The sequence below is a fragment of the Mugil cephalus genome, chromosome 1 (assembly GCF_022458985.1).
Source record: "Mugil cephalus isolate CIBA_MC_2020 chromosome 1, CIBA_Mcephalus_1.1, whole genome shotgun sequence".
Taxonomy (NCBI): domain Eukaryota; kingdom Metazoa; phylum Chordata; class Actinopteri; order Mugiliformes; family Mugilidae; genus Mugil; species Mugil cephalus.
The window spans coordinates 32,724,826-32,738,723 of NC_061770.1; the positions used below are offsets into that span (position 1 = coordinate 32,724,826).

The following is a 13,898-nucleotide window of genomic DNA, read 5'->3' on the forward strand; positions in this document are numbered from 1 at the left end:
CTCTGACTGCGTAGCTCCCGCCATCTTTCCAGCCGGCTTCCAGGAGACGAACACGTTGCTGGACTAAAAGGAAAAAGGGAACTTTCACCCCGGATTATTTGTGTCCAAACATCCCTTCTCTGTCCGTTTCTTCCGCGCCGAGGAGCCGGAGCCGAAGCGGGGTGAGTTTTTAGTCTATCGTCGCGGATTCGGTTAAATTTGAGGGTTGTTTTGTCATAGGAACGAGCAGCTGTCAAAGTGTGGGGCCTGCGTTGCTAAGCTAACCGTTAGCATCCGCTAATGATGAGTTAACGGGACATTCAGGCATTTAAATAAAACTGTCACTGCTCATCCAAACATACCATCGGAGCTGATTAATAGTCTGGCTCTTTGCCTTTTCTTAAATCCTCTCATTGTTGAGAGAAAAGACCCACTGAAAAGACTACGTTTTAGCATTCATCGATAAGACGCGACTCCAAACTCCATTCAATTCTTATCAAAATGAAGATTTTCTCGATATTTGACGATGGCGCACACGGACCATGTCGTAATTTGTGATTGTTGTGTTAACCTTATGGCCCATGGATGTATTCGGTGTATTAACTGCTCGTATATTGGCAGGTTATTTGGGGATAAATCCGAGTTTAATACATGTCGCCGCCGCCCGTCACGCTGCATTTGAGCCAAATGTTAATGGTCAAACTTAACGTAAAACCTCGAACTCGGCTCTTCAGATTTCACTCGAATGGCTTGGAAATCACACGTTGAATGTACAACGTATTTAGTAGGTGCTCACTAATAAATGGTTAAATGCTTGTCAGTCACGTAGTGGCAGCCGTTCACTTTCAGAGGTGAGTCAACCATAAAAACGCTAGATTTTAAATGGAGTCTGGTTGTTGCTGAAATGAAATCAAAACACTGCCGAAACGCAAACTAAACTGGGTTATTACGAGCCTCCTGTGGCCTTAAAATGAAAGACAACTAGGTGAGGACCTGAAGTAGAGCTACTAAAGGTATATTTTGAGATATTTGGAGTCTCAGTCATGTGCAGGTGGAGTTATTCCAGCCCATTGTTGGACGGCAGGTTTTGTTCAGGAATGACAGCTTCAGCAGAGTGTTCACGTGGGACGTAGGTTCAAGCCCTGATCTCACACACACACACACACACACACACACACACACACACACGAGGTTTTTCTGCTGCATCATAGATCTGTATCTTCTGTCCTTTCAGCTCCATGGCAGATAAAAACACCAGAATCGCCATCGTCAACCACGACAAGTGCAAACCCAAGAAATGTCGTCAGGAGTGCAAGAAGAGCTGCCCCGTGGTCCGCATGGGTGAGTGTCGGGGACGAGTGTCGGGGACGAGTGTCGAGGAAAAGTGTCGGGGACGAGTGTCGAGGAAAAGTGTCGGGGACGAGTGTCGGGTACGAGTGTCGGGTACGAGTGTCGGGGACGAGTGTCGAGGAAAAGTGTCGGGGACGGGTGTCGAGACGAGTGTCGGGGACGGGTGTCGGGGACGAGTGTCGGGACGAGTGTCGGGGACGGGTGTCGGGACGAGTGTCGGGGACGAGTGTCGGGTACGAGTGTCGGGGACGAGTGTCGGTACGAGTGTCGGGGACGAGTGTCGAGGAAAAGTGTCGGGGACGAGTGTCGGGGACGAGTGTCGGGGACGAGTGTCGGGGACGGGTGTGGGTACGAGTGTCGGGGACGAGTGTCGAGGAAAAGTGTGGGGACGAGTGTCGGGGACGAGTGTCGGGGACGAGTGTCAGGGACGAGTGTCGGGTACGAGTGTCGGGGACGAGTGTCGGGGGAGGTGTGGTGACGAGTGTCGGGACTGGGGCAGTGTCGGTACGAGTGTCGGGACGAGTGTCGGGGACGAGTGTCGGTAGAGGACGGAAACGAGTGTGGGGACGGGTGTGGGGACGGGTGTCGAGGAAAAGTGTCAGTACGAGTGTCGGGACGAGTGTCGAGGAAAAGTGTCGGGGACGAGTGTCGAGGAAAAGTGTCGGGGACGAGTGTCGAGGAAAAGTGTCGGGACGAGTGTCGGGGACGAGTGTCGGGGACGAGTGTCGGTACGAGTGTCAGGGACGAGTGTCAGGGACGAGTGTCGAGGAAGAGTGTCGGGACGAGTGTCGGGGACGAGTGTCGGGGCGAGTGTCGGGGACGGGTGTGGGTACGAGTGTCGGGGACAAGTGTCGAGGAAAAGTGTCGGGGACGAGTGTCGGGGACGGGTGTCGGGGACGGGTGTCGGGGACGGGTGTCGGTACGAGTGTCGGTACGAGTGTCGGGACGAGTGTCGGGGACGAGTGTCGGGGAAAAGTGTGGGGACGGGTGTCGGGGACGGGTGTCGGGGACGGGTGTCGAGGAAAAGTGTCGGGGACGGGTGTCGGGGACGGGTGTCGGTACGAGTGTCGGGGACGAGTGTCGGGGAAAAGTGTGGGGACGGGTGTCGGGGACGGGTGTCGGGGACGGGTGTCGAGGAAAAGTGTCGGTACGAGTGTCGGGGACGAGTGTCGGGGACGAGTGTGGGGACGAGTGTCAGGACCAGAAGCCGTGCGGTGGCGTAGCTGACGTGTGTGTTGTCTTGCAGGGAAGCTGTGCATCGAGGTGACTCCACAGAGTAAAATTGCCTGGATCTCAGAGTCTCTGTGTATAGGATGCGGCATCTGCATCAAGGTGACGGGAAACTAAACGAAACACATTCAGATCAGTGGCTGTAGTTTGTGTGTTTGTTTGTTTGTTTGTTCACGCGTCTCATTCACCGTCCTGGTTGTAGAAATGTCCGTTCGGAGCCTTGTCCATCGTCAACCTGCCCAGTAACCTGGAGAAGGAAACCACCCACAGATACTGCGCCAACTCCTTCAAACTCCACCGGTAAAACAGCAGAACACATGTTACAGGGTCTGGTGGGAACCTCCAACATCTGCCCTCACTCAACTCCTCCTCATCCTCCTCCTCATCCTCCTCCTCCTTTATCCTCCTCCTCCTTTTATCCTCCTTCTCCTCCTCCTTTATCCTCCTTCTCCTCCTTTATCCTCCTTTATCCTCCTTTATCCTCCTTCTCCTCCTCCTTTATCCTCCTTTATTCCTCCTTTCTTTTCCTCTTCCTCTTCCTCTCTTCATCCCTCCTTTATTTTTCCTTCTTCCATCTTCCTTTCATCCTCTTTCCCTTTCATCTTCCTCTTCTCTTCCTTTTCTTTTTATCTTCTCTCCTCCTCTTCCTGATTCTCCCGTTCATCCTTCATCTTTTTCCTCCTCCATTTTCTTCTTCTTCCTCCACTTCATTTTTTCTTTCTCTTCTTTATCCTTTTCCTCGTTCATCTTCCTCTTCTTCACTGGTGGTTTCTTTCTTTTTCCTCCTGCTTTTGATCCTCCCCTTCCTCTTTACTCCTCCTGCTTTTGATCCTCCTCTTCCTCTTTACTCCTCCTGCTTTTGATCCTCCTTTTCCTTTCTGTTCTTCCTTTTCTTCCCCATGTTGCTCCATCGCCTCCTCTTCCTCCTGCTCATTCTTCTTTCTTGTTTTCTCCTCCGTCTTCTCCTGTTTTCCTTCGTCATCGTCCTCTTTTTTTTGTTTTCCTCCTCCTCCTCACCCTCTGTCTTATTCTTCTCCTCCTCCATTTCCTGTGGACGTCAGGCTGATTGTATCTAGTGCACATCCTCTGTTTCCATGGCGACGGTTCCCCTCATTCGTTGGGATCCGCGTGAACTCGGCCTCCGTTTTAGCTCCTGTTGTGTCTCGGTTGTGTCCTCAGACTTCCCATCCCGAGGCCCGGTGAGGTTCTGGGGCTGGTCGGGACCAACGGGATCGGGAAGTCCACGGCCCTGAAGATCCTGGCCGGGAAACAGAAGCCCAACCTGGGCAAATACGACGTGAGTGTCCCTGAACGCCTCGTTCACGCATGGACTGTAAATAAATATGGAGGAACAGGTTCCCCCTGGAGGCTGGAGGCTGCAGCATCAGGAATAAGCTCCACCCACTCCATGTTAGTGGGCGGGGCTTGGGCCTAAAACTAAAAAAAAAAAGCATGTGAAATGTGTTTGATGGTTTGAGTCATTTTAAGTTGTTAATATAATGTTAAAGAGTCATTTTAGTTCATCACTTGACGCTATTCGCCTTTTTCCTGAAATCTGCATGTTACCCATGATTCATAGCAGAAGCCATAGTCAGGATTTGTTTTCCCCCTTTCGAGAAGAATAGTTTTTGAATCAGTCGTCCATCTCTTCGTCTCTGGTTGCCATGGTAACCCTCCCAGAGTCGGGTTTGCTTTTCCTGGAAGCGCTACGTTTCCATGGTTTCTGTAGCCGTCATCGTCACGGGGAAAAACGGCGGCTTTTAGCTGTGGATAGAACAGAAATGGGCAAAAAAAATAAGTAGGAGGTCGACACATGATACGGACGTTTTAAAAAGTCATGATGGGATAGATCTGTGACAGCGCTTCGTCCGTCAGTTCTCACCGATAGACCGGGGCAGATGACGTTAGCTATAGCTGGACGTTAGCTATTTTTTAGTTCATGATTTGCTGCGTAAGCAAAGTCATGTAGCATGTAGCCACGCAGCAGCTACGTATTCATAAACCCATAATATCTAATATTGACCGGGTGAGTTCGTCGTAATTGTTGGTGCTCAAAACAAACGATTTGCGATAAACTTTGAAGTTTCTTTGAATTGTCATGGCAACCAAAAACTGCGTTCTGCTAGCTTTTCTTTTTGTTTTGTTTTGCTAGTTTTCATTAGCTGTGTGAGCAGTAGCTTGATAGCGGAAACGTGAAAGTAGAATATTCTGGGTTCTGAAAAAACATGTGGATGGGAACAGGATGTGATGTAATTCCCGGTTGCCATGCCAACCGCTTCGTAAAGAGGTCCTGTCTGACGAAAAAAATCCTTTTTAATAAAAAAAAAAAAAGAAAAGTTCAGTGTGTAATACAACAGTTCCTTGTAACTGGTTAAGTGAGTCTGGAGGAAAAAAATGTGGGCGGGGCAACTATATTGCGGCCACGCCCTCAGACACTTTAGATGGCGACGCCCCTGTTCCCTGGAAAATGGTGTCAGTTTGGCCGGTGGGAGGACGTGGAGACGTGTTGCGTCCATATTTATATACAGCCTGTGGTTGGAGATAAGATGCGGGTGGAGCCGTCGTCTTCGTGGCCAAAGAAACTCCCACACACGACCAATTAGAAAACATATTTAAGTTCTATTAAAAGTTTTCTAAAAAGAAAAATGTTGAGGCCGTTATTTGGTTCTCATTGTACTTTGTGGATGAGTTCAGTTCCTTTTTAAAGAAGAATAGATTTTGACTCCTGTTGCCTAGGTAACCAATGTCATGATACTCAAGTGTGATATAAAATATTTTTTTGTGTGTCTTTAATAAAAGTCTTTAGTTAAATGATCCAACCTCAATGATTAAGAACAGTTTATGCAGTTTTGTATGACGGCCATCTTTAAAAGGATCTGTTGCCATGGCGACTCCGGTTCATTAACGCGCCGTGTCGTGACTCCATGTCCCAGAATCCTCCAGACTGGCAGGAGATCCTGACCTACTTCAGAGGCTCCGAGCTCCAGAACTACTTCACCAAGATCCTGGAGGACGACCTGAGGGCCATCGTCAAGCCCCAGTACGTGGACCAGATCCCCAAGACCGTCAAGGTAAGACCGGCCTCCTCCTGCAGCGAGAGACCGAAACCTCCTGGAGGAGGAGGAGGAGGAGGAGGAGGAGGAGTCTGGTGGTAACCATGGTGACCTTTAATACATCAGCATCAGGCTGAGGAGGTTCCAGGAGGGACAGAGACATGAAAGACAAGATGGAAACCATGAGACAGAGACACCTCCTCCTTCCTCCTCCTTTTTTCTCCTTCTCCTTCCATCCTCTTCTTCTTTGTTCACCTCCCTCCTCATTTTTTTCTTCTTCTACTCCTTCCTCTTCCGTCTTCTCCTTAATCCTTTTTACTCCTCCCTCATTCTTCCTCCTTCCTCCTCCTCTTTCTTTGTCCTCCTCCCTCCTTTTTTCTCGCCGTCTCTGCTCCTTCCTCCTCTTTCTCGTTCCTCCTCTTTCTTCTTCTCCTACCTCCTTCCTGTCATCCTCCTTTTTTTCCTCCTACTCCTTCCACCTTCTTCTTCATCTTACTTCCTCTTCCTCTTTTCTACTCCGCCTTCTCCTTCCTCCTCCTTCCACCTCCTTCCTCCTCCTTCCTCCTTTTTTCTCGTCATCTCTCCTCCACCTCCTTCCTCCTCCTTCCTCCTTTTTTCTCGTCATCTCTCCTTCCTCCTCCTTCCTCCTCCTTCCTCCTTTTTTCTCGTCATCTCTCCTTCCTCCTCCTTCCTCCTTTTTTCTCGTCATCTCTCCTTCCTCCTCCTTCCTCCTCCTTCCACCTCCTTCCTCCTCATTCCTCCTTTTTTCTCGTCATCTCTCCTCCTTCCTCCTCCTCTTTTCTACTCCGCCTTCTCCTTCCTCCTCCTTCCACCTCCTTCCTCCTCCTTCCTCCTTTTTTCTCTTCATCTCTCCTTCCTCCTCCTTCCACCTCCTTCCTCCTCCTTCCTCCTTTTTTCTCGTCATCTCTCCTTCCTCCTCCTTCCTCCTTTTTTCTTGTCATCTCTCCTTCCTCCTCCTTCCTCCTTTTTTCTCGTCATCTCTCCTTCCTCCTCCTTCCTCCTCCTTCCACCTCCTTCCTCCTCCTTCCTCCTTTTTTCTCTTCATCTCTCCTTCCTCCTCCTTCCTCCTCCTTCCTCCTTTTTTCTCGTCATCTCTCCTCCTTCCTCCTCCTCCTGGTTTAGATGTGATCTCACCTCTGTCTGGTCACATCTTTTGATTCGGTCTCCATGGAAACGGCTCAGCCCATTGATGTTTACGTCCACGTGAGCGTAGTTTCCTGTCAGACTCGGTTGTAATGTCGTGTCTCTGCCTCCAGGGGTCAGTAGGGGCCATTCTGAGCAGGAAAGACGACACAGAGACTCAGGACATCGTCTGCCAACAGCTGGGTAATGAAACATATTTGATTAATTAATTAGTTAATTAAAGGAAGGAGGCGTGTCTTTAAACGTCGACGATTGTGTTTCAGATCTGACTCACCTGCGTGAGAGGAACGTGGAGGATTTATCTGGAGGAGAGCTGCAGCGGTTCGCCTGCGCCGTTGTTTGCATCCAGAGGGCCGACATGTGAGCGCACGGACCGGACGCCGTTTTATTCGCCCGACCTCCACCCCGAGCTCACACTGACGCCGCTTCTTCTTCTTCTTCTTCTCTTCTCTGCCGCAGTTTCATGTTCGACGAGCCGTCCAGTTATTTGGATGTAAAACAGAGGCTGAAGGCGGCCATCACCATCCGCTCGCTCATCACCCCGGACAGGTAACCAGAGACCTGACATAACCCCGCCTCCAACGCATTCACCCCGCCTCCAACACATTCACCCCGCCTCCAACACATTCACCTGTCCTAACCCCGCCTCCAAGACTTTCACCTGACCTAACCCCGCCTCCAACACATTCACATGTCCTAACCCCGCCTACAACACATTAACATGTTCTAACCCCGCCTCCAACACATTCACTCCGTCTCCAACACATTCACCCCGCCTACAACACATTCACTCCGCCTACAACACATTCACCCCGCCTACAACACATTAACATGTTCTAACCCCGCCTCCAACACATTCACCCCGCCTCCAATACATTCACCTGACATTACCCCGCCTCCAACACATTCACCCCGCCTCCAACACATTCACTCCGCCTCCAACACATTCACCCCGCCTACAACACATTAACATGTTCTAACCCCGCCTCCAACACATTCACCCCGCCTCCAATACATTCACCTGACATAACCCCGCCTCCAACACATTCACCCCGCCTCCAAGACATTCACCTGACATAACCCCGCCTCCAACACATTCACCTGACATTACCCCGCCTCCAACACATTCACCCCGCCTCCAACACATTCACTCCGCCTCCAACACATTCACTCCGCCTCCAACACATTCACCCCGCCTACAACACATTCACCCCGCCTACAACACATTAATATGTTCTAACCCCGCCTCCAACACATTCACCCCGCCTCCAATACATTCACCTGACATAACCCCGCCTCCAACACATTCACCCAGCCTCCAAGACATTCACCTGACATAACCCCGCCTCCAACACATTCACATGTTCTAACTCCGCCTCCAAGACATTAACATGTTCTAACCCCGCCTCCAAACTATTCACCTATCAAACTTTATGTCTGTGGTTGTTGTCATTATTGCCTCCTGACCCAAAAACATGTACTCACCTCAGTCACAACCCATAGACACTTGGAACTGCTGATTAAAATACAAAAAAGTTTATTTATTTTTTTAACACATGTGACGAGCTTGGACTCCATTGTTGGTTGTTTCAGGTACATCATCGTGGTGGAGCACGACCTGAGTGTGTTGGACTACCTGTCCGACTTCATCTGCTGCCTGTACGGCGTCCCGAGCGCCTATGGCGTCGTCACCATGCCCTTCAGCGTCCGGGAAGGTAAAACTCTGAAACTGAACTGAAAGGAACCCCAGTCTTCAAGCATTTGTACCAACAACCATCACTCCTCTTACAACCAGGCATCAACATCTTCCTGGACGGTTACGTTCCCACCGAGAATCTCAGGTTTCGTGAGACCTCGCTGGTCTTCAAGGTTGCTGAGACGGCCAATGAGGAGGAAGTGAAGAGACTCCGGCACTACCAGGTCCAAATCCCAGACAAGACCATGTTTTGTTTGTTTCTAGAAAGTTTTCTGTTGTGACGTTTGAATCGTTGTCGTTGCTTAGTATCCAGAAATGAAGAAGACGATGGGCGAGTTCACGCTGGAGATCAAAGGAGGAGAATTCACAGACTCTGAGATCATGGTGATGTTGGGCGAGAACGGTAAGTCATGATTTCTACATTCATTGTTCATTGTCGATGTTAATTCATAGCATTGCTACCAGTTTGGCGCTTGTTCTTCCTAGCTTCCAAGCTAATAGTAGCTCTTCTTAGCCTCCTAGTTAATCGTGGTTCTACTTAACCAGTAGTAGCTCTTAATAGCTCTAATAGCTTTTCCCAACTAATAGTAGCTTTTCCTAGCTTCTCAGCTAATAGAACCTCTTGTTGTCTCCTAGCTAATAGTAGCTGATCTTAGCTTCTGAGCCAATAGTAGTTCTTCCTAGCTTCCCAGCTTATAGTTGCTCTTCCTAGCCCCCCAGCTAATAGTCACTCTTCCTAGTGTCCTAGTAGCGCTTGTTCATCCTCCTACCTACTGTTAGCTCCTAGCTAATTGTAGTTAAAATTAGCCCTTCCCAACCCTCCAGCTAATAATAGCTCTTCCTAGCCTCCTAGCTAATAGTAGCTCTTCCTAGCCTCCCAGCTAATACTGTGTTCTTCTGTGTTTGCAGGGACAGGGAAGACAACGTTCATCAGGATGTTGGCTGGAGGACTCAAATCTGACAGTGGAGGTGAGTGACACTCAAACAAACAAACAAACAAATAAATAAATAAGTAAATAAATAAATAAATGAATTGGCGTTGACCTGATCGTCGTGTTTCAGGTGAAGTTCCAATCCTGAACGTCAGCTACAAACCTCAGACCATCAGCCCCAAGTTTAAGGTTCGTTTCCACAGCTTTTAATTATAATTAGTTCAGACTTCCTTCTGGATCCTGAGGTCGTGAATTAACAAAGCTCCTCCTCCTTCTTTCTCCTTTTACACTTTTCTCTTTCCCCCTCCCTCTTGTTGTTCTTGTTCTTCTGCTTCTTACTGTTTTCCTTTTTCTTCTTTTTGTTCTTGTTCTTTTCTCGTTATTACTGTTCTTGTTGTTCTTGTTCTTACTGTTCTTCATGTTGTTCATGATCTTCCTGTTCTTACTGTTGTTCTTGTACTTACTCTTCTTGTTCTTCCCGTTCTTGTTCTTACTGTTCCTCTTCTTCCTATTCTTACTGTTCTTCTTCTTCTTCTTGCTGTTCTTCTTGTTCTTCATGTTCTTATTCTAACTGTTCCTGTTCTTCTTCTTCCTATTCTTACTGTTCTTCTTCTTCTTCTTGCTGTTCTTCTTGTTCTTCCTGTTCTTATTCTAACTGTTCCTGTTCTTCTTCTTCCTATTCTTACTGTTCTTGTTCTTCTTCTAACTGTTCCTGTTCTTCTTCTTCCTATTGCTGTTCTGGTTCTTGCTCTTTTTGCTCTTCTTCCTGTTCTTATTGTTCCTGTTCTTCTTCATCATATTCTTACTGTTCAGGTTCTTGTTGTTCCTATTATTACTGTTCTGGTTCTTCTTACTGTTGTTCCTCTTCTTACTGTACTTCCTATTCTTACTGTTCTTGTTCTTCTTGCTGTTCTTCTTGTTCTTTCTGTTCTTATTCTTACTGTTCTTGTTCTTCTTCTTACTATTCTTCTTATTCTTACTATTCTTGTTCTTCTTCTAACTGTTCTTCTCATTCTTACTGTTCTTGTTCTTGTTCTTGCAGGGCAGTGTCAGAGCTTTGCTCCATGAGAAGATCAGAGATGCCTACACTCACCCTCAGTTCATCACTGACGTCATGAAGCCGATGCAGATTGAGAGCATCATCGACCAGGATGTAAGGCCCCGCCCACCTCCTTATCTACACATCTACTGGATCAGAATGATTAACCACCTCCTCCTCCTCCTCCTCCTCCTCCTCCTTCAGGTACAGAACCTGTCCGGTGGAGAGCTCCAGAGAGTCGCCCTCACCTTGTGTTTGGGGAAACCAGCCGACGTTTATCTGATCGATGAACCCTCGGCTTATCTGGACTCTGAGCAGAGGTTGATGGCTGCCAGGGTCATCAAGAGGTCTGATCCCCCTCCTCTTCTTCTTCTTCTGATTATTTTAGCCTCAGAGAGAAATGTTTATCAGTGTTAGTCTGATTTTAGACATTTTTATTTTATCATAGTTTCAGTCGATGAAATTTTTTAATTATTCATTGGATGAGACTAATCTTTATAGTACTTAGATTGGACGTCATAGTGAGATTTCACAGTACTTAGTTGGGACTTATTTATCGTTTGTAGTACTGATATGAGACTATTTTATCTTTATACTGCTTAGATGAGACTTTATCTTCGTAGTCCTTGTATGAGACGTATGTGTCCTCCTGCTTATCTGTCTGGTCGTTCGTCTCAGATACATCCTTCACGCCAAGAAGACGGCGTTTGTGGTGGAACACGACTTCATCATGGCCACGTATTTGGCCGACAGGGTCATCGTGTTCGACGGGATTCCCTCCAGACACACGGCGGCCAACACGTAAGACGCCTCCGGCCTGTTCGCCTCCTCTCTAGACGCCCGCATCCATTTTTAACCCTACGTCTGGTTTCTCTTCCCCCCCCTCCAGGCCTCAGAGTCTACTCGCCGGCATGAATCGCTTCCTGTCTCTGCTGGAAATCACCTTCAGGAGAGACCCCAACAACTTCAGGCCCAGAATCAACAAGCTCAACTCCATCAAGGTACGACAGCTTCATTCACTTCACCCTCAAAATGTACACGGTCATAAAATCCTCATACAACAGTAGTTTTTCTATAAATCTCTTAAACAGCCTTTTTCCAGAAGAACAACGTTTCAATAATTTGGGGGTTTCAACCCTAAAAAACACAAAAACTGAATTATTTTTAATAAAATCAATAAACAGTAGGTGGATGAGTGTTGGATATGTATTTTTTAAGTAATGCTAGATTTAAAATTTTCCATCCTCTGGACACGTTTGTGGCAAAAAAAGAAAAAAACAAAAGTACATGCATGAAGAAACTACCAAAAAATCCTAATACACCAATATTTTTTCTGCTTTTTTTCCCCCATAAATCACTTAAACAACTTCAGACCGGCTGAAAACTACCAAAATTTCACTATTGTTTGGATTTTAACCTTTTAAATTTCAATCTGAAAATACAATGAATTAAATGTTTTTTTTTATAAAGTTATTTTCCATAAAATTAACAATAGGTTCATGAATTTAAGGCCTTAAAAATTCTCTTATAATCTCAAAAAATATCTTAAATACGACTTTGAAAGGTCTTAAAAATGGATTTTTTTTTTTTTTTTTTTTTTTTTTTAATTAACACAAAAACTTTTTATTTTTAAATTAAATTTTAATTTTATTTAATTTATTTTTCCATAAAATTAACAGTAGGTTCATGGAGTCTTGAATATGTGAAATTAGGAATTAAATTTAAATGATTGCGTTTTTTATAGACTTATATACTTTGAGTCACCTTCGTGGCCAAAAGTGTTGTAATCTTTAAAAGTCTTAATTTCTCTTGCCGATGTTCTGACCTCTGACCTCTGATCTCGACCAGGACACGGAACAGAAGAAGAGCGGGAACTATTTCTTCCTGGACGACTAAGAATTCGCTTCATGTGACCGACTGCGACTTCCTCCACCCTCAGAGCGAAGCCTCCACCCACCGGGCTACGTTCATGCTAAACGCCAGACGTCTCTTTTTAACCCCTAAGAGAACGAGATAAATGAATAAATGAATAAATCACAGCAAACCGCCGGCCTCCATGTACCAGGCTGCGTTCAATAGCCAGCAACGTTGTGACATGTTTAAAGTTCATACATTTGCATCCAGCGTCCTGAACGTGCCGGGGCTCAATTCACATCGTGGAGCGTATTTTAACACTCATGCATTTACAACAACAAGAGATAATAAACTGATGCTTCCTGAACCAGGATCTGTTTCTCTCTACTTCTTCTTCTTCTTCTTCTCTCCTCTGAAATAGCTTTTAGCCTCCTGTCATTGCAGCCTCCTGTTGAGGACAGAAAGTATGAATGATGTTCATGAACATGTTGGAGCTCGTTCGTGGTCTTGGTCTCTTTAAAGCCAAGACTCTGACGTTTCTATCACAAAAGTCAGAATCGCTCTAAGTGGTTTTGTTCTTGAGGAATCAGAGTTGGATTAAAAAAATTAAGAAGAAGTTTGGTTCTTTATTCTTTATTTTTTCTTTTGCTTCATCAACATATTTTCTGTCAAACTAGTTAAAAGAGGTCAAATGCACATTTGTGTTCATTTCATTAGACTTTGTGTTGAGCCTCTAGTTGACGCTAAAAGAACACAACACTGAGACAAACATTAGTCTAAACATTAGAAATGAGAACAAGTTATTTTTCTAAAGGAATTTCATTATTATTTTTTTTTTTCTCGTTATCATTCCTCTGGGAGGTTTATGGGACAGCAGCGTCCTTTTGAAAGAAATCAGGTCTGTACATGAGTTGTGTTTGAGTAAATTCCACATGATGCAATATATCATTGTCTTCTGATTTCATTATATTATATAAAAGTCATTATAGGACTCAACCCACACATTTTTCAAAATAAAAAAAAAATCATAACATTTTTTTCAAAACAAAAGTCAAAACATTTTTTCAGAGCAAAAAATTCAAAAATGATTTTTTTTGTGAACGTGTTTTTGTGATTTTTTAGAATTTTTTTTTGTTTTTTGAAAAAAAAATGTATGAATTTTTTGCTGTGAAAAAATGTTTTGACTTTTTCTGTTTTTTCAAACAACAAACTTTTTTCAAAAAATCACAAAAACACGTTTTTCAAAACAAAAAAATCATGATTGTTTTTGTTTTGAAAATGTGCTTTTATGAATTTAAGATTTTTTTGTCATGAAAATTTAATTTTTTATGATTTCTGTTTTGAAAAAATGTGTTGATTGAATCCTATAATTAAAAATTAAAAATAAAATGATGTATTTCATCATTCAACATTGACTCAAACACAACTCGTGTACAGACCTGATTTCTTTCAAAAGGACACTGCTGTCCTATAAACCACCCAGAGGAATGTTAATGGGGTTAAAAAATGAATTTTGAACTTTTTGTTTAGAAAAATGTGTTTTTATATATATTTTTTTGGAATTTATTTTTTTTATGAAATGTTTTTCATTTTGGAAAAAA

The 13,898-nt window shown here is 45.2% G+C and overlaps 1 protein-coding gene across 1 annotated transcript; it reads left to right on the plus strand.

Annotated features, from left to right (window-relative positions):
* The first annotated feature begins 4 nt into the window (after window positions 1-4).
* On the plus strand, window positions 5-12,670 carry abce1 (ATP-binding cassette, sub-family E (OABP), member 1). Its single transcript, XM_047595948.1, has 19 exons — window positions 5-161; window positions 1,214-1,320; window positions 2,576-2,661; window positions 2,762-2,859; window positions 3,739-3,856; window positions 5,493-5,630; window positions 6,890-6,959; window positions 7,040-7,136; window positions 7,236-7,325; window positions 8,370-8,491; window positions 8,572-8,696; window positions 8,779-8,875; window positions 9,382-9,441; window positions 9,535-9,593; window positions 10,447-10,557; window positions 10,648-10,790; window positions 11,122-11,244; window positions 11,333-11,444; window positions 12,292-12,670. The coding sequence occupies exons 2-19, from the start codon at window positions 1,218-1,220 to the stop codon at window positions 12,337-12,339; spliced, it is 1,800 nt and encodes a 599-aa protein (XP_047451904.1). The 5' UTR covers window positions 5-161; window positions 1,214-1,217; the 3' UTR covers window positions 12,340-12,670.
* Window positions 12,671-13,898: the final 1,228 nt, after the last annotated feature.